Source organism: Erpetoichthys calabaricus, chromosome 5 (assembly GCF_900747795.2).
Source record: "Erpetoichthys calabaricus chromosome 5, fErpCal1.3, whole genome shotgun sequence".
Lineage (NCBI taxonomy): Eukaryota > Metazoa > Chordata > Cladistia > Polypteriformes > Polypteridae > Erpetoichthys > Erpetoichthys calabaricus.
In genome coordinates this window covers 236,511,873-236,532,142 of record NC_041398.2, presented here as the reverse complement: position 1 = coordinate 236,532,142, position 20,270 = coordinate 236,511,873, and the positions used below count along the sequence as shown (strand labels likewise).

The 20,270-nt window shown below is 39.8% G+C and overlaps 1 protein-coding gene across 1 annotated transcript in view; it reads right to left on the bottom strand.

Moving 5' to 3' along the window:
- The window catches only part of map9 (microtubule-associated protein 9), a 65,371-nt gene that overhangs the window by 9,857 nt on the left and 35,244 nt on the right, over positions 1 to 20,270 (bottom strand). The window contains exons 9-12 of the mRNA XM_051928162.1: positions 15,509 to 15,668; positions 11,529 to 11,618; positions 8,464 to 8,628; positions 1,772 to 1,917 (exon numbers count right to left, since the gene is read on the bottom strand). Of these exons, the coding sequence (XP_051784122.1) occupies positions 1,772 to 1,917; positions 8,464 to 8,628; positions 11,529 to 11,618; positions 15,509 to 15,668 (561 nt within the window). The remainder of the gene's footprint in view (positions 1 to 1,771; positions 1,918 to 8,463; positions 8,629 to 11,528; positions 11,619 to 15,508; positions 15,669 to 20,270) is intronic.

Sequence of the window (20,270 nt, the reverse complement as noted above, 5' to 3'; positions counted from 1 at the left end):
AGTGCTGCCAGCTTAGTCCTGGGTAAGACGTTAAACTGTATCTGGCCCTGCAAATGGTCCTCCAACTTGCAGGAAAACTTGGGTATTGGTGGCAGGACTAGCACTCTAGCCACCGTAAAAACTTCACGCAGCTCCAAAAAGGCAAACAGCACTCCTCTCTGTGGGAGTAGCTCTGCTGCAGCCACCCACTGGGAGGCTGCTCACATTATGAAGAGGATGGGGAAAAGCCCACGGGAGTCTCATCCCTGGAAGAGTCGAAACTACCAGAAAGCAAATGGGGTCAGGCCTGTTGGGGATCGAAACTGGCATAGTGCGGAGTCGTCGCCCGCTGCATGGCAACACTTGGGTCCTAACCGGGATCCCGAGCTGTTTCGTCATGTGGTGGGTGCAGCAACGAGCTGTGCTACTGCATGCTTCCCAACCTGACCTCACCTGCTGCCAATTTTGTCCAGGTGAGAATGCACCATGTAGAGCAAATAGATAATTACATCCTCCACGTACATGTATAACATAATATTCTCAAACCAGATTAATCTAAGTCCTGGTTGTGAGGGGTGAAAGCCTATCATAGCAGAACTGGGCATAAGAAGGGAATCAACACTGGACTGGGCACCAGTCCATTACCAGGTCTACTCATGCAGGCACCCATCCTCAATCAATAATAGACAATTTGGAATAACCAAATTACCTAACAAATAAAGTTTTGGGGATGTGCGGAGAAAAATAGGATACCCAAAAATAACCCCCTTCAAGCAAGAGAGATAACATGAAATCTTCATACAGGCAGTGATAACATGTGCTACACAGGAGGTTAAATCCTTGAAGTATCCTGTCAGCATTTCACAAGTTCAGTAATGCTTCCAATAAATTAATTTACTTTGTGTTAGGAAATAAACTTGTTATTTTCTTATTTGTTTTGGTGTAATAAGTTTAATATGTCACTGTGCTCTGTACAAAACGTATTTTATAAATCCACTCACATGTACAGCTAACACAAGGCCAGATTTAGCACACAGAGGCTTATCATTTAGAACTGCTAGGTAAGCATTAGAAGACAAGAAAGGCTTGTGAAATAGGCTTTGTACTATTTCTGTGTGTCAGAGTCAGCATGACATTGGATCTTCTTTTCCTTGTTTGGAATGGCATGACTTACCTAACTGGGGGCCTGCACATGGAGAAAGAGTATAAAGCCTTGGAACATTACCCGGGATACCTTTGAAGCCGACGGACGGATGGGAGATAATGTCATCCGATCCGGAAAATCTTCCAACGCAGCGACGAAAATGGTAGACTCTATACACACAACCTGAAAGGTCTTGTCATGGCTTCCTCGTCTGTTATGCCATGTAAATCGTCATTAAAGAAAGTTAAGTTATTTCTCCTATGATTTCTTACCGCCGTATTACTAAGGGAGGGGTATCGCCTTTTAATATCATATCTATATAGTTTCGGGTTATGTAATATGCCATTACAAAAGAACTTATTCCAACCAGAGAGTTAGCGCTCCCTGCTGGATAGATTTGGTTATTTCAAATTAATAAAAATGAATCTTTACTTATGCAAAAGTGACTGCTCTTTTTAGGCTGGGTTACTTGACTGTTTAAGGGCTACTACATGTTTGCTTTTACAATAAGTTTTTATAAAATCTTGGTAACAATTTAAACGTTCCAAAAGCACTTGGAATTTTCAAAAAGTATTATATCTGTTCAATAAGGTCTTTAACAAAAGCCACCCTGCAAACTGTATAGTGTAAGTGCATAGCTAAGCTTACCAGTTATTAAATGCAGCCTTGCATTGCCTTTCCTTTTCAGTTTTTTCTTCTTCCACCTTCTGTTGCTCTTTCCTCTTTGCTTGTTTTTCCTTTTTACAAGTTTCCATTAGGTGTGCATCTTTTTCTTCTTTCCATTTTTCAAATGCCTGCATGAGAAAATAATTAAATTATTAATATTCTATTTACTTACAGACGAAAAAAAAAAGAACACAACATGTCAGGAAACACAGATGAAAGTCAACAAACAGCCTGGTCTGTCTACTTCAAAGGCTGCCTGTGTGATGCCCTTCAAAGCTCCAAACAGGAGAAAATAAAATGCTGTAGGACTGCATGGAATTATCTTTCAAATATTGTCTATTATAAGATGCTTTACTTGGTATATTACTTTTTGTCTAAAAATGCAATCCCTCGGAAAAGTAAAAGGGAAAAGAAAGAGGAAGACAAAGGATTGAAACAGGGAAAATACTGTGCAAGTATATTTTTAAAAATAATGACCTCAATTTCACATGTCACTTTTAGTCTCAGTCTCGCTACTTATATCTGGGTCAAGATTGTAAAAGAACGCATCAGAAGCATTTGGCACCGCATTTTAAATAGGGTTTTTAGGCCACTGCCTGCTCAGATAAACTGGATTTTACTTCCTGAAATGTTTAGTTTAGTATTAGGTGTTTGTCAAGATATGCTGTTCTGTATCACTAGACAGGTAGCATATGTGAAACTACTAAGAGGGTATTACATCCATCCATCCATTTTCCAACCCGCTATATTCCTAACTACAGGGTCACGGGGGTCTGCTGGAGCCAATCCCAGCCAACACAGGGCACAAGGCAGGAACCAATCCCGGGCAGGGTGCCAACCCACCGCAGGACACACACAAACACACCCACACACCAAGCACACACTAGGGCCAATTTAGAATCGCCAATCCACCTACCCTGCATGTCTTTGGACTGTGGGAGGAAACCGGAGCGCTCGGAGGAAACCCACGCAGACACGGGGAGAACATGCAAACTCCACGCAGGGAGGACCCGGGAAGTGAACCCAGGTCCCCAGATCTCCCAACTGCAAGGCAGCAGTGCTACCCACTGTGCCACCGTGCCGCCCGGGTATTACATTACAATACAAACGGAATAACATTTGAAATTTTTCTGGCAACATATGTACTCGATGACTAATCAGTGACTCAGTTGTCATAGAGGAGTTTGAAAAATAAAAAAGTATCACTTAGTACAAATATTAAAAAAAAAAAATGGCTGCAAAAGCCATCGGCATTATTGCTATAAAAGTTACTCTGAATTAAACTTTTGAAACGTTAACTCTGAAACTTCTTTTTTTCCCCCCAACCAGGTCAGTGGAGTTACAATAGCTACTAGAATAGGACCTCGCTATGCCAACATCTGGATAAGTGGACTGTTTTTCTACCTACCGGATCTGCAAAAAAGATACTATACAGTATATCAACGATTGTGCTGGTGCTGCCTCTTGGTCAAGAAGCCAGCAACAAGAATTCATTAGTTACTTTATTGGTTTCCATCCCTCAGGTTTGCAGTTGATGTTTCCACAACTCTACCATTTTTAGATATCCGTCTTTCTTTCACCTTTCCAGGACTTCAAACCTCCATCTAATACAAACCAACAATTCCCGCGATTAACTTCTCCACAGCTTCTTCTATCCCTGGTATACTAAAAACTCTACCTTGTTCACGGTTCCATTGGACTCTGCCGCCTTTGCAGTGATAAGTTTCACTTCTGGAATGAAGCGATCCAAATGAGGTGCTTCTTCATTGATAGAGGACACCATTCCCACATTACAGATGGGGCCCTCAATCAAGCCAGGGGTAGACCTTGTAACAACCGACTCAATGAGGAATCCCAATAATGAAACCTGCATCTCACTGGTGCACCCATTTCACCTTAACAATCTTTTAAACAACGGACCTTCTGCCTTCCTGCATTTCTTATAGGAAGTGTTCAGCCTTCTATATAAGTGAAACAGGGAGACAACTAGCAGACCGTTTAAGGGAGCATGTCTGAGCCGTTAGAATGAAAGACCTTACAAAGTCTATTGTAGAACACTTCATATACCTTGATGATAGCCACACTGATCACTGTGTTCTTTCGGAGGGCTTCAAAGACACTTTTCAAAGAAATCTAAGCTCATTTTTAACTTAGGATCATATATTTCCCCATGCCTTAATTGTAAAATGACTCTTTTCTATTGGCAGCCTTTTCACATCTACTATTGTACACCTTATCTCCTTTCATTTGCCCTGGCTATGTTCTCTCTTTCCCGTCCTATATATGTTAATCTGCATTTTCCTTTTGAGGTGCACACCTGATGAAGGCTATACAGCTATTTCAGCAAGTTGGAAATAACTTCCAACTTTTTTTTCCTCTGAAAAGTTTATACATTCTGAATTAATTCTGTATTCATTTGAGTGGTTTTTTGTGGTCATCAGTATAAAACGAAAATACTAAAATGTTGAATTCTGAGGTATTTTTCCTAAAGGCTCAAACTGTTGTCATTGTGGCACCAACAATGCAAACATGTTAAGTCTAGACTCTCAGCAAAAAGTATCAGCAGACAGAAATTATGCTACTAAGGGTTTCACAAAGTGTAACTCTTTACTAATATACAGTAAAAAGGCTCCTCAAATGCTTGAACCACTGCTCGCTTTCTTTCAGGATGAGCTTGCTAAGTAGCACCACCATGATTCCATTATTAAGGATTAAGGAGTACACCAGGTAAGATGACTGGTGCTTTCTATTGATTAAAATTACGTATTTACACTACATTCTTGTCTGTCATGGTACTGGACAGTGTCAGACATTTAAATAAAGATTTCTCTGTACTCATAACATGACAATATTACGGATGTAAATAAACTCCTATCATGTGCTTAAGGGCGGAGAGATTTGACTCTGAAGCTAGGGATCTGCGGCGGCAATTGGAAGTTTGCCAGTTTGAATCATGTAAATGCCAGAAGTGACTCTACTCTGTTGGACCCTTGAGCAAGGCCCTTAATCTGCAATTGCTTTGTCCTGGGTATGATGTTAATCTGCATCCAGCCCTGCAAGCAGGTCCTACAACCTACCGGGAACACTTGGAGGTTGGTGGCAGGATTGGCACCAGACACAGAGGGGGAAAAAAAACAAAAAACTCACAGTGCTCCAGTGTGGTGCTGAAGTGTCACCTGCTGCACTCGGGTCACAATCCAGATGGTTAGTTGTGTGGTGGGTATGGCAACACACTAACAGCGCATGCTCCCAACCCCTCTCTCTCATGTGCTTAAGTGACAGCATTATATTTTAAATCAAAGGTCATTGCTTTAATAGTTTCCTCTTGATGCCACACTAAGAAAGCCACCTAACTTACTAACTGCACAATTGTACAAAAGCTCTGTACTAGGGGTCTGCAAAGATGGTCTTGGTGGGCCACAGTAACTGCAGATTTTTGTTCCAAGCCAATTGTTCAATTAGTAACCAATCCTTGCAGTAACAGATCATATTTGAAAGGTATCACGTCCTAGTGAGCTGAATGACTTCAGGTCGGTCGCCCTGGCGTCACATGTGATGAAGACCATGGAGCGGCTGCTGCCACAGGTCCACCACGCCATCGACCCTCTGCAATTCACATACCAGGAGAAGGTGGGAGTGGAGGATGCCATCATCTACACGCTACACCGATCCCTCTCCCACTTGGACAGAGGCAGTGGTGTTGTAAGAATTATGTTTCTGGACTTCTCTAGCGCCTTCAACACCATCCAAACTCTGCTCCTTAGGGACAAGCTGACAGAGATGAGAGTAGATTCATACCTGGTGGCATGGATCGTGAACTATCTTACAGACAGACCTCAGTATGTGCGTCTCGGGAACTGCAGGGCTGAGATTGTGGTCAGCAGCACAGGAGCACCACAGGGGACTGTGCTTTCTCCGGTCCTGTTCAGCCTATATATAATCGGACTTCCAATACAACTCGGGAGTCCTGCCAAGTGCAAAAGTTTGCTGACGACACTGCTATCGTGGGCTGCATCAGGAGTGGGCAGGAGTAGGAGTATAGGAATCTAATCAAGGACTTTGTTAAATGGTGCGACTCAAACCACTTACAACTGAACACCAGCAAAACCAAAGAGCTGGTGATGGATTTTAGGAGGCCCAGGCCCCTCACGGACCCCATGATCATCAGAGGTAACTGTGTGCAGAGGGTACAGACCTATAAATACCTGGGAGTGCAGCTGGATGATATATTGGACTGGACTGCCAATACTGATGCTCTGTGCAAGAGAGGACAGAACCGACTATACTTCCTTAGAAGGCTGGCATCCTTCAACAACTGCAATAAGATGCTGCAGATGTTCTATCAGACGGTTGTGGCCAGCACCCTCTTCTACGCGGTGGTGTGCTGGGGAGGCAGCATAAAGAAGAAGGACGCCTCACACCTGGACAAACTGGTGAGGAAGGCAGGCTCTATTGTAGGCAAGGAGCTGGACAGTTTGACATCTGTGGCAGAGCGACGGGCACTAAGCAGACTCCTGTCAATCATGGAGAATCCACTGCATCCACTGAACAGTATCATCTCCAGACAGAGGAGCAGCTTCAGCGACAGACTGCTGTCACCGTCCTACTCCACTGACAGACTGAGGAGATCGTTCCTCCTCCACACTATGCGACTCTTCAGATCTACCCGAGGGGGTAAACGTTAACACAATACAATGTTATTGACTGTTATACCTGCCTCGCACTCTCCACCTTGCACTTTTTAACTTGCACTGTGTTTTTATCACTCTTTAATTAATATATTGTTTTTATCAGTATGCTGCTGCTGCTGGAGTGTGTGAATTTCCCCTTGGGGATTAATAAAGTATCTATCTATCTATATTTAATTTTATGGCTTGTTACTGTTCGGCCACATCAGATCATTCATACATTTTAGATTTTTTTCCTTTCCAAGCATATCTTCCAAAAGATGTGTAGCCTGAAGTGAAGCATTAATTCCCAGTTCTTCACTTTCCTTCCAAATATTGCATTAAACTATATAGCTGATGAGGACTACAGACAGGTGTAAATGGAAACAATTACATGGAGATCTGCGGTTTCCTTCTGCATTTTACATCTTGCTCCTAATTTGCATCTTGTGGCTAATAAGGAGTAATTAGAAACTGTGAATGTGATTTTTTTGAAAATTAAAATAAGCAAATTAAGGGTGGGAAATTTTAACCAGCGAGACAACTAGAATAAGAAAAAAAAATGTTGCTTGAGCTAGAATACTTCAAAAGCAATAAGTGATTTCTCAAAAAGAAATCGAGCTGGAACAAAAACCATGAAGCCAGTATGGCTATCTAGTACAGACCTTGCAGGCCCCTACACTACACAGTACCCAAAAAATAAAAAAGGCACTGTATAAAAATGTTTTGAGATAATAATTACAATGTAAAAATACAAAAACGAACTGCATAATTTTACTATGTATCTGCATTATAAAGCAAGAAAGTGCTATATAACAAAAGCTGCTTCTTTATACTACAGAAACATTTATAAAAGTTACCCATGAACATAATGGGTATTAAGAGAAATAAATAGTATATTACTTTAGGGAAAATAAAAAAGTAACACAGTGTATGCAATGTTCTAAATAAAAATACTAAATACTGATGGTTATCACAAGTTATTTCATTAAGTGGTTATATTTTAAAACAAATATATTGAATGTTAATAATAAAAGTGTCAACTTTGCTATCTGCACTATTTGTCTGATACTTGAAATCCTTTCTGATTAAATGTTGCATATGCCAAAATACTGCATACAAAATGATATGTGTGACAAAGTGAACAGATGCCAGTGATATTTGGTGTATGAAATGTGTATTAACTCCATCCATAACAATGTGCTGGAAATTGCAACTTAGTTATCTTTCTATTATAAAAAAAAATCCTGGGAGGGAGACGAGACGTGATCTTCTTGGAAGACAATTTGATGTCCCACGAGAGACACTTTAATGTCACGCGAGACAAGGTAGTGAGACAATATTTAAAACAAGTTGATGGACATCTAACCTAGCAGTTGTTGGAATGCTTTTGGCAGACACACTTCATGTGCTCCCAGCTCTTAAAACAACAACAAGTGAAAGCGGAACACACAGCTCGCTAGCAGATGATCTGACCGCTTCTCCTTAGCTTGTGTTCAGCCCACCCCACTTCACAACGCGAGCGGCAGGAAACGCGAAATTGCAAAAGGACAGCTGCTGTACAGACTTCTAATTGATCGACACGAAGCGCGACAAACAAAACACGCAGCTCGCCAGCAGCAGCAGCAGAAAGACAACAGCTGATCCGACGGCTTCTCCTTAGCATGAAGTCAGCCGCCCTTCTTTCACAACACAAGCAGCGTTATACATTCTGCGAGAAAGATTTAACCACACCCGGGGCCAGAAATAAAGGACAAGTATTGTTTTTACAAAAGTGTTAAAGTAAAAGTGAAAATGTGAAAAAGTGAAAATAATGCATATGTAGCAATTCCCATGAAAATAACTCTTAATAATCTCTTAAATTGTATATCTGGTAAACCAAACCCGGGGGTGGGCGGAGCCACCTAGTAATTTTATGAAAACAATGCGTGTTATTGTTTTCATGATGACATTATTCACATTCACCGATCACGAGTTGCACAAATTGGAAGTCATAAATTTTCTCACTGCCTTCTTTGCTATATTTTTGCGCTCCTCCTTTTCTTCTTCCTTATTCTCTTTTTCCTTGCTCTTTTCCATGTTTTCTTTCATTTTTGCTTTCAAAATTTTTGCTTTTTGCTCCTTCCAGGCAGTATATGATGCTTTGGCGTCTTGTTTTTTATTTAGCTCTTCCTAAAAGAGACCAAAAAGATTTTTTTATTGCATTAGTAACATCCAAAGTTTTGAGTAATGCTTTGTGACCATTTCCAAATAAACTTCTCTTTAAGGAAATGATAAAAAAGCTCATTATAATTACAGAATGCACATTTAAAATTAGAGGGGGAGACAGCTAAAGTTAGAAAATGGGATTTATCAGAAAATGGAGCGGACCTTAACAAAACTGATGATGTAATTTCTCAATGTAGTCCCCACCCTTCTCAATGCACTTGTGCCACCTGCCTGGCAGTGCCGGGATTCCAGCAGAATAAAAGGGTTTGTCTCGTCCTTGCAACCACTTGTACACCCAAGTTATTGTCGAGCACTGCATGCTGAGGTGTACTCCAGTCACTAGTGCAAATTACTGTGACTTGCTGGAGACCAACGTGAAGCCTGTTATTCAATTCCAAGCGGTGGGAACTGCGGTCTCAAGGAGTCCTTTTGCTGCAAGACAATGAGCCACACACTGCTAAGAACACCAAGGGTTGTCTGGAGAAACTGAAGTTTGAGGTATTGCCACATCCTCCTTATTCACCAGATTTGGCACCATGTGATTTCCACCTTTTTGGACCGTTAAATTATATCTAGATGGTCATCAATTCAAGACAGATGGCGACGTAAGAAATGCGGTGCAAGAGTGGTGGCAAGGACAAGACCAAACCTTTTATTCTGCTGGAATCCAGGCACATCCAGGCAGGTGGCGTAAGTGCATTGAGAAGGGTGGAGCCCACATGGAGAAATTACATGATCAGTTTTGTTAAGGTTCTTTCCATTTTCAAACTTTAGTTTGACTCCCCCTCATATGTAAAACAACACAAATATGTTGATGTATATTAAAAATTCCCAATTAAGACAGTATAATGATACAGTTTGCCAGAGACATGGGTTCAAACCTAGACTGGTTCACTGTCCATGTCCAGGCCCGGTAAACTCCAGACACTGTGGATTTGACACAATCCAAAACCAGGCATGTTAGCTAATTTACAGTTGCAGGCCAACCTAAGTGTGAATGTGTGTGCATCCAGCACTGGGCTGGCACCTCTTGCAAGACAGACTGTAATCTTTCACTTAGCACTGCCAGGGTAGATTTTGAAACCCGATGTATGTGGGCATTGGCAATTTTGCTCGACTTAAAGTAGTACACAAGGCCTGTTAAGACATCATATTTAACAGGAGTGCAAAAATCCAGCTACAATCACAACCGTATTCCAGACTGAACACTAAAGCAAATGGCTGAACTGCAGACTCTACTGATATTTTGGTCGGCTTTTTACTTCATCTGACAATAAAAGGACCATCCGAGTTGAGATGACACCTCTGCTGAGACTCTTTTGGATGAAAATGCTCCTCAAAAATCGTTCATTTTAGGCTTGTAACCGCAAACAAAACTCTAGACAAAAAAAAAAAAAAAAAAAAAACGCACTTATAAGCAGACACTGAAACTATAACCAGAAGTGACTTTGATCCAATCACCAGAGGTTACACCTTCCTTCAAAACTAGCTGCCTTCATCTCTTCTTTCTCTTTTATAGGTGAAAGCTGACAATCTGCTATCTCTTTGGGGCACTAAAAGCTGAAGATCCATTCTTTTTTGGGGGTGCTAACGGCCAACAATCTATTCTCTTCGGGGCACGAAGCCACTCACTGTCTGTGGAGCAAAAAGCTCACAGACTTTCTTTGGCCCAGATGCTACTCCCTATACAGCTTTGGAGATGGACGCCTTGAAGTAGCTCTAAGATCCATGATTCCAAACCAAACTCTGTGCAAGTGACTGTGCCATGTCAGAGAAAAAGTAGAAACAGCATTACTTGAAAAAGAAAACTTCAGCACTTCCACTCTTGCGCCAGAAACAGCAACGCTAAGGCTATGGAATTGAAGAGCAAAGAACCTAACAGCAAGCTGAGGAAGCAAACATCACATCATGGGAAATAGAAATACCACGTAGCAAAAACAAAGACTGTACTCCAATACAATAACCTGGCGCAACAACACACACCTCCACACAGCATCAAGACGTCATTCCTTGAAGGCTTGGCATTGTAAAACTGTTTCTGTGCCAAGATAAATTTGAACTCTAAGTAGCTGACATCTTCTGTGTTCTAGGTTTGTCTGTCTTGTCTGCTTTTTTCTGCCATTTTCCAAGTCAAAATGTATGCAGTTATCATATTTTTATAATCCTTGTGTAGTTTGATATTGTTGTGTTTCTTTAAAACAAATGTGCTACAGTTACCTTAATACAAATCTAGCTGTCAGAAATCCCTCCAGGTGAAAAAGGTAAACAGAATAAAGTAGCAGCATTACCAAATTATTTAACTACCGGCATTGCCAAACCAAAACTGATAGTTAACTGATCAGCATTAATCAATGACTTTTTATGTCACAAAAATACACATTCTATACACCTGTTATCACAAATATCTACAAATCTGAGACCATCCTAATGGAATATGCAGACTTGAAAAAAATTGAACAAGGAATATCGACAGATGCCTGGATTTTGGTTCTTTTTCATTAATTTCAAATGAACGTCTAACTTAGAGTCACAATTTTATTCAAAACTGGAGAATAAAGATGTTGATACGGTTATTTCAAATACATTTTTAAACACATTAGTATATTTAGAATTCATTATATTCCTCCATAAACTACATCCTATTTTTGTCAACTCTGGTTTTTGACACCACGGCTCCCCCAAATGGGGGAAAAAAGAACTCTTTACATAGACAAATAAATCAGGAACGCAACTGATGCTTAAAGCTAAAAACATTTGTATATTTCGGTAATGCTCAGATAGTGCACTTGTGTAATAATTTATGCATCATCCTTTTCACCAAGCACTATCAAATACAGAAGCAAAAAAAAAAAAAAAAATCCTGCCTTCTTTTTGTTTTCCTTTTGAAATTGTTCCTCCAACTTCTTTCTTTTCATTTCTTCATGAAGGGTTTTCTTTTTCATTGTAATCCAGTCCTACAAAACATTAATTTATTGTATTAAAAATGATTTGTCTCCACGTAGTCAAGAGAAATAGTATGTGATGATTTTGGCTTCCATTCTAGGGAACTCCCAAGGCTGAATTAAAAATAACATCCAGCCATTTTCAACCCACATATTGTTGAGGCAGTACAGAGTGCATGCTGGGAACCAACCATGGATTCAGCCCCAGAACAACACAGGGCACATACATTTACACTATGCCAATTTAATGGATCATCTGCAATTAACCAATGTCATTGAGATGTAGGGAGGGTTACGCGAATAAACCTGCGTAAAACATACAAACTCCACATAAGCACTGCATGGGCCTCTGAAGCAGTTTTCTAAATTGAAAGACTGCCTTTTTTCTTATCAATTTTAAACCAGCTACCACTATATGTATGTTATGACATTGTTTTAATGGATTTTGAATCTTTTCTGCAGTGAATGAGTTCTTACTGTCTGCTAAAACAAATGTAATTATTTATATTCACATTTTATGACCGGGCATTTGTGTACTCTTTCCAGTGTCTCATTATCTTTCTTTGATTTATCTCGCTATGTAGAATGTTGATTAATATACACAGAGTCCTCGCTAAAAACATTAAAGTTAAACAGATATGTGTGAAACACAGTACAGTGAAGGCTATTACTCAACGTAACACTCTAAAAAATGTGAAGTAGGACCAAGTGATGCTAGCTTTTCCATTAATGCGTGTTTTTCTCTTTGAATTACTTTGAAATAAATGGCTGTATCTGGTATATTGCTATTATATTTTGATCAGTTGCATGTCACTGTAATGCTCTAGCTTTGGAAAAACAAAATGCAAGCTTTTAACTTAAAATTCAAAGGTAGTACAGAACGGCACCTTAACAGACAGACTATTTTAACCCATTTATTTATTACTAAAGCAATACAGTTTTGGTGATGATCGATCGATCGATAGATAGATATGAAAGGCACTATATAATAGATAGATAGATGTGGGAATTCCTAGAAGGTTGAGCATTAACTGTGATCTGTGAGGTGCCCTTCACCCTGCTCTGTCTGCGGAAGGATGGCACAGGGGTGAAGCTGCTCACAGAACCCGGGTTCAAGTCTTAACTCGACTGCACTCAAAGACCAGATTTGCGTTTTCCTGTACAGTATCCTTGTAGTGTTACTGTTTGTGTTCTCCATGAGGCTGGCTGGCTGGCTGGCTGGATGGATGGATGGATGGATGGATGGATGGATGGATGGATGGATGGATGGATGGATGGATGGATGGATGGATGGATGGATGGATGGATGGATGGATGGATGGATGGATGGATGGATAATTATTAATCCCAAGGGGAAATTCACATACTCCAGCAGCAGCAGCATACTCTAACCCCTAACCCCCCCCCAGTGGAATCGAACAGTCGCATAGTTTGGGGAAGGAACGATCTCCTCAGTCTGTCAGTGGAGCAGGACAGTGACAGCAGTCTGTCGCTGAAGCTGCTCCTCTGTCTAGAGATGACACTCTTACTCTTTTAATTCTATTGCCTGTTACAATTCAGAGCCTGTTTAATTAACCAGACATTACGTAATAATGAAATGCACATAACCAATAAACCAGCAGCCATCTAGCCAACGGGCTCCTTTTAAACCTGTCCATATGTACCATCAGGTAACTGTGTTAAAAATAAATAAATGAGAGAGGAATTGGAAGGACTGTTAAGTTTAAATCTGTTCTGGTCCACAAAACACATGAATAAATGTCCTGAGAGAAGTAAACTCTACAGTGCAATTCAAATTTCCCTTGGATGAATGAACACAATAACAAACCAAATAGTTAAATACCAAGTTTCATTATCAGCAAGGACCGTCTCCTAATAAGGAAACTGGCTGGAAGGAAAAGCTGTAGCCACTGTGGTCCTCCAGGTCCGTGACTGATGACCCCTGCTGCAGACAGCAGTTTTCACTCTGACATCAGAGTCTTTTTCTGTTGACCAGTGTCAAAAAAGCCAAAATGACTCCACTGTAACTCGTGGGGTTTGAGGGCATGAGTACTTTGTTTAGGCACTGTATGTCATTTATGCAAATAAGAAACGGACCCTTCCTTGTGCCCAATACTATTACAATAAGCTCCATCCCCCTATGAAACTGAATAAAACAGGTCAGAAAATGCTATTATACAAAATATTCAGCGCAGTTTAGTTCTGAAAATGTGAAAAATTCACATGGGGTGTATATTTTTTTTAATAGGCACTATATAATAAAACATGGATTTAAATATCTGTCAATTCTTAAGTGAAACATTGTTTTGGATACACCTTTTAATCTGTAAAATGATTGAAAGGCACAGCACACCGAACAGGACAATACAGAAACACTATAATAATAATCCTAAAATGGCACACTGGATAGTGATACTGCCTGAAACCCCCTGTGTCTCAGTTCTAATCTCACTGCAGTCACCCATCGGTGTGGAGTTAACACAGCTTCAGCACATGCCCTTAGACTGAAGGCTCCAAATTGGCCTCGTTTGAACAAGTGTCAGTGCTGGCATCCAATTATGATGAAGGAACCTCCCATGTAGTTAGTTCTTGTCTTCCACATTTTCTTACGCAGTTATGTTTCTTCTTGCTGTGACTAAGCAGATTCATAAACAGAACACCTTGTATTTAAAAATGCACTATAATACCCGTGCATTAATGGAGAAAGTCAAATATGCTGGTCATTGCTGAAATACCAGCTTGTCAATATAGCAGAAGGCTGCTTGACAAATTAAAACATTCAGTCTATAAAAAAAATGTAAAAATTCAGTCTATATATTGGGAAGAAACCCCAAATAACAAAATATTTTTTTTGACCACCAAGGGACTATCACATATTTGAATTGTTCAGGACCCTGGGTTAAGTATGATCAGAGTGTCTCAAGCTGTTATATGTAGTACCTGCACATTATATGGTAACTCCTCAAGCATACTGAGGAGAGTAGCCAATCTGGTATTCATTGCTACAACTGTGTAGTACTGGAAATCTATAGGAGAACCTGGTGCCGAGGAATAGAGGATTCAACTATGTACTTCTCAGGAGTTTATGACATCACTTGGGACATTTGAAGTGGTTACTAAGGGTTGCCATGAAGTGACTAACAACAAAGACAAAAACAGTTGGGAAGCACCATTGGACAAAAGCTCAGTAGATGGGATGAGGTAAGGGCAGAGTTGTAATAAAGTGACCAGTGAGGTTTGAGTAGGGAAGCAGCATCAGACAAAAGCCCAACAGATGGGATATAGTAAAGCCAGAGTTGTAACAAAGCATGGAGCTTGTAAAGTGAACAGAGTATAGTGGGTAAAGGGGCCACAGGGTAATCAAGGGCTGCTATTGGAACAGTTCTTTTATATTTAGAGCACTATGGGTGAGCTTTATTGTTTCCCCAGATGTAGTTATTCCTTATCTTAAAAAAAAAAACCATCCTTTTCTAGTTGTTCCTTGAGCTTATTTGTCACAGTTTGGGTTCTGTGAAAGATTATTAAGATCCCCTACAGTCCATAATGAATTAACTTTAACAGATACAAGCCAGGCACATATTATATTCTGCAATTTTGAATTTTATTTTGGACAGTTTGACTAGCATATTCTTGCACATATTAAACTTAATACAGGTGTGTCATGCATACTCTCTTAAAATTGGATCTTGAAATATGACACATTATCATAGTTTCTTAAAGGCACCAACCCCTTATTGTCTCAAAAGGTCTTTGAACTTGAACAGAGGTACATTTAAGATTTACTCATTTTTCTGCCCAGTTCATCAGATTTTCCTTCCCAAAGACATTCTGTCAGAACTGATTGCTTAAGATGAGGCCCTTGTGAAATCCAAAGAACAAAAATAGGAAAAGAAATGATGTACCTGGTAGATTGTTGCTCTGATGGTATCTGCCTCCTCAAGGTTACTGGTATCTTGAGCTTTTTGGTCTAAAACCTTTAAAGTCCCAAGGTATCTCGATTCTGTCATGTACGGCTTGGGAGATTTCATATTCTTTGCAATTTGCCCTTGGGAGCTTAATAATCTGAAAATATACAATAAAATATGTTGAAATAACTTTAGTTCTGTATTAATATTTTGTGGTTGCTGTCCCATTTAGATTCAAGGAGTCCTCAGACTATTACTGAAAGAGTAATAAATTTTAATTAAAAATTACTATACTTCTAACGTTAAAAGAAGAAAAGCAGAAGATAATGTAAAATAACAAGTTAACCAATAAAGCAAAATAACAAATAGACCAGTGGGAGCATAACTGGTTTTGAATGTACATTTGTATAATATGACATAGCAGTGAATCTGAACACTGCCTATTATACAATACTAAAAGGAGTTACCTGGCATTTCCCAAGATAGAAAGCAGAATGGTAAAAAGTAATAATTTATATATTGTAGCGGGTGCCACATGTACTATTGTCCCGTAGTCGGTTTGCATCTCATTAGGGTGTACAACAGGAAATGGGTTGCTGAGAGTTCCCCCCAAAAAAATGAGGAAATACACCTTTAAGGAGAAGACACAGCATGGACAGGACAGTTGGGGCTGAGGACAATTTAGCCAGAAAAGAAAGGGGATGTTGGGGGAGAGGGAGAAAGAGAGAGAGAGAGAGAGAGAGATTGAGGGGTGGAGTAAGGAGAAGCAGCAAGATAGCGCAAAGAATCCACCTGCTGGAAGGTTTTATTGAACTCTGGGATACAAGGGAGATGCGTCTCTGAAGACGAACTTTTTTGCTTTCACCAGAGCGATCGACCTTTGAGAGTAGTAGGGTAGAACATTTTTGTGATTGGCATCGGCTGATGGCGTACTCTGTGGGGCTTCCAGCATTTCACAATGCTCACAAACTGTAAGGACAGCAATTCAATTTGGAGAAACTGGGTTATCTCAGGCGAGAACATCTCGCACCCTAATCTGTAAAAGTTTGTCTTTGATTCTTGTTATGTACTTGCTTTTTGGGGGGGTAATTACTTAAACTGTCTTGTTTGTTAATATGTAAATATACCTTTTCCTTTTTTTCCTTTCATCACTTTAATGCTTGTTATCTTATGCCGACCTAGGGCGTGTGCTGAGTGGGTCAGAAATATGGATAAGCGTTGGTCACATTACCCCGAAAAATTTCAATAATAAACTGCTTTTCCTAGCAGTATTCTGATCATGCTGTGGCTCGGGGTTCAGTTGTTCTCCCAGGGTGGCGATACAAAACTGACATTTTATTACCCTTAAATTTGTTGTTAGTATTAGAAAATGTCTATTTTTTTTCTTTAGGTGCAGACAACCCCAACTGAAATAATTTCAGAGACAATATGGTCCTACTGGGGCCATGACAACAATAAGTGACAGAAATTCTTGAAATACAATAATAAAAACAAATAAAAACAAATGTAATGGCGGTCCTCCCTGCGTGGAGTTTGCATGTTCTCCCCGTGTCTGCGTGGATTTCCTCTGGGTGCTCTGGTTTCCTCCCACAGTCCAAAGACATGCAGATTATGTGCACTGGCGATCCTAAATTGTCCCTAGTGTGTGCTTGGTGTGTGTGTGTGTGTGTGTGTGTGTGTGCGTGCGTGCCCTGCGGTGGGCTGGCAGCCTGCCTGGGGTTTGTGTTGTGCCTTGCGCCCTGTGTTGGCTGGGATTGGCTCCAGCAGACCCCCATGACCCTGTAGTTAGGATATAGCGGGTTGGATAATGGATGGATGGATGAAATGGCTACAATTCAGAACCAGATCCCTGGGATGAAAGGTAAACATGCTAATCATCAAATTATCCCATCCTAGGTGGCGCGGTTTCTCTATTAATGAATCACATTGTGGCATTTCATGCCACTTTCCATTTTAAAACTGTAACTCTCTTTCCTTTCTTTACCTGGATATTATTTCCAAAATTTGCTATAAATTTAAAGGCGGAAAATTTTTTTACATTTAGATTAAATACAAATCGCTAATCCCAATTTGTTCTGCGATTTGAGTCAGCTATGGGGTTACGATCATTAGAAAGAACATATAAATGTCAAACCAACTGCATCTGGATGTAGGACTCTGGATCTGCGAAACAGTAACAATAACCACAGTGTTGCCATGCCATACACAAATATCACAGAAAATCAGCTATTTTAAACTTATCTGGGATCACAATGGCTAATGGGATGTGCATGTTACTTTAAGAAGAACAGCAAGTGGGTATGCATACTGAAGATGTAAAACCCTGGTTTTTCTGATGATCCCACCTATCTATAAAAGACATAAATATCTATCTATCTATCTATCTATCTATCTATCTATCTATCTATCTATCTATCTATCTATCTATCTATCTAATATGCAACTATTTTAAATGCGGTAAAGAGTGTTGATCCCCTTCTGTGCATGATAATTACATAAGCAGGGACTCTGGAGATCATAAACATAAAAGTGTGCCCAGCAGAAAATGTTCATCATGGTGCAGTTTAGTTTTATTACGAAATCAAATGCTGTTATGTCAATTGTAAACCTACTTGATGTTCACCATTAAACAGATGCTGCATGATTACAGATATAAATATCCCATCCCAAGGCAATGTAAAAAAATAGCCATGCCAAGTCATATTATTTGCTGTATAATGGTTTAGTTTGTAGTACTGTGGCACAGTGATTAGCATGTCAAACAGTTTTTTCCTGCCTTGTACCTAATACGTTATAGACAGGCATCAGCTTCTCATGAACATGTAATGGAATATGTGGGTTCAGGCTATACTTGGTATAAAGTATTTGCAAGATATTTCAATGACAAATGAATGGATCCTGCACTTCAGATAGACAAGGATTGGATACTTGCTTGCTCCGATTTTTTTTTATTTTTGCCAAAAAAGGTTTGCTTCCTGAAAAAAAATTGAAGTGAAGCTGAACACAATATAACCCTAACTGTAGCCCAATATAATTTCAAACTGACTGCACTTCACAGAAATTTGGAGGAAACATGAAACTAACATTTAAGTTTAATTACTTAGTTATGGCAATACATTGCAGGAGTTTAATTGAGCTAAAAAAAGCTTTGCTGCGGAGTTTTGTCAATACTGAGCATGTCATGCTTTTTGTTTCAGTGTCCAACAATAGTTGGCCAGCATGGAGGATTCCATTTGCCCCGACTCCACTAATTCATATAGTAAAACCTTTCCTCATGAAAATCACAAATGCTGATTGATAAAATTCACCTGATTACCTTGATCACCAATTACTTTACTGGCTTAGGCAAACTTTTGTTTTCCCCCAAAAAAGTGCCCCATGATCCTTTGCGAGGTCAGCATGACATTCCAGACCTGTAACCAGCAATGTTGGATGGGACAGTGACCACAAGAATAGAAACACTGATCCTAGCAGCGGGCAAAAAGATTAAATGTATTTGCAAGTTTTCTGCTAAACACAAATACACTCTCTGAAGGAAAATGGAAATGTGTTGGTGCATTTGTGTCTTAAAAGGTAATATCTTTCAGAATGGCCTTGTATGTGACCTGTACTGTATGAAATACACATTACCCAGAGTGCTGTGCAGTTGATGAAAACCAGAAGTGAAGAATCCATGTACTTTAGTGTTTGACTTATTTTGTTTTAAGGGTAGAGTGCTGAGGAAGAAAGAAAGAAAAAAAACATTTTTTGATTTCGATAGAGGCAACTACCTGCTATTGATTCTGGGGGAGCAAAAACTTAGTGGCAGACAGGAGCATGAATTAACTAATCATCCGCAAGAAAATTTAACTTTTCTGAAATTTAATTCTGTTCATTTTATCTCAGGGAGATATGGTGGCACAATGGTTAGCACTGCTGCCTGACAGCTTAGGTCACTATTTGTCCACAACAAATCGGTTCAGGATAGTTTGCAGACTCTTTTCTAGCCATCAAGAAAACTTAAAAGACCATTGTACCATTATGCGGCACTCAAAACTAGTGCAGGTTCTCCTTCCCCATCGACTTCAGTTCATCTTACCAAATTCGGAAAAGTTCTCTAACTTGTCTGTGATTTCAGTGAAGTCAAAGTGAAGCAAATTCAGTGGAGCTCGCTCATCATTAAGAGCAACTGACTGCACTCAAATTGGCAGGAAAGAAGTCTAAGCGTGAATGCAGAAAATGAAACTTTAGCAAAATGCAGACTTTGTATGACTGAAGCATGTTGTCAGCCAGCTGGACATAGTTTGCTACTGTGTAGCTGTCAAGAAAATTCTCAGCAACATTCTTGAATGCCTTACATGCAATTTCCTCCAGCCCTACTAGAAGATCTTCAAACCACTTGTCACTGATGATGTGTCTGATTTGTGAACCAACAAAAATAGCTTCATTAATTTTGTTATCAGTTACTCATGAAAACATTGGTCTCAAATATTAAAATCCTTCACTTTTTTTTGTTTAGTGTTCTGACTCAATTAATCATCAGTCCAGGTTTAATATGAACAGATAGAGTGGGGCCACAAAGATCTTTGTTGTGTGCCACACGTTTCTGTCCTGGAACCAAATGCTTATGAAGCAGCCAACTCTTTTTATGCAATGATAGGAATGAATGCAGCTGTGCTAAAAAGTATCAGTGCTGCTACTTTTAGATCACCACAGATGCTGATGTACTGTATATACATACTTATATGAGAGAAAATCCCAATGATAAGCAATTTCAAAA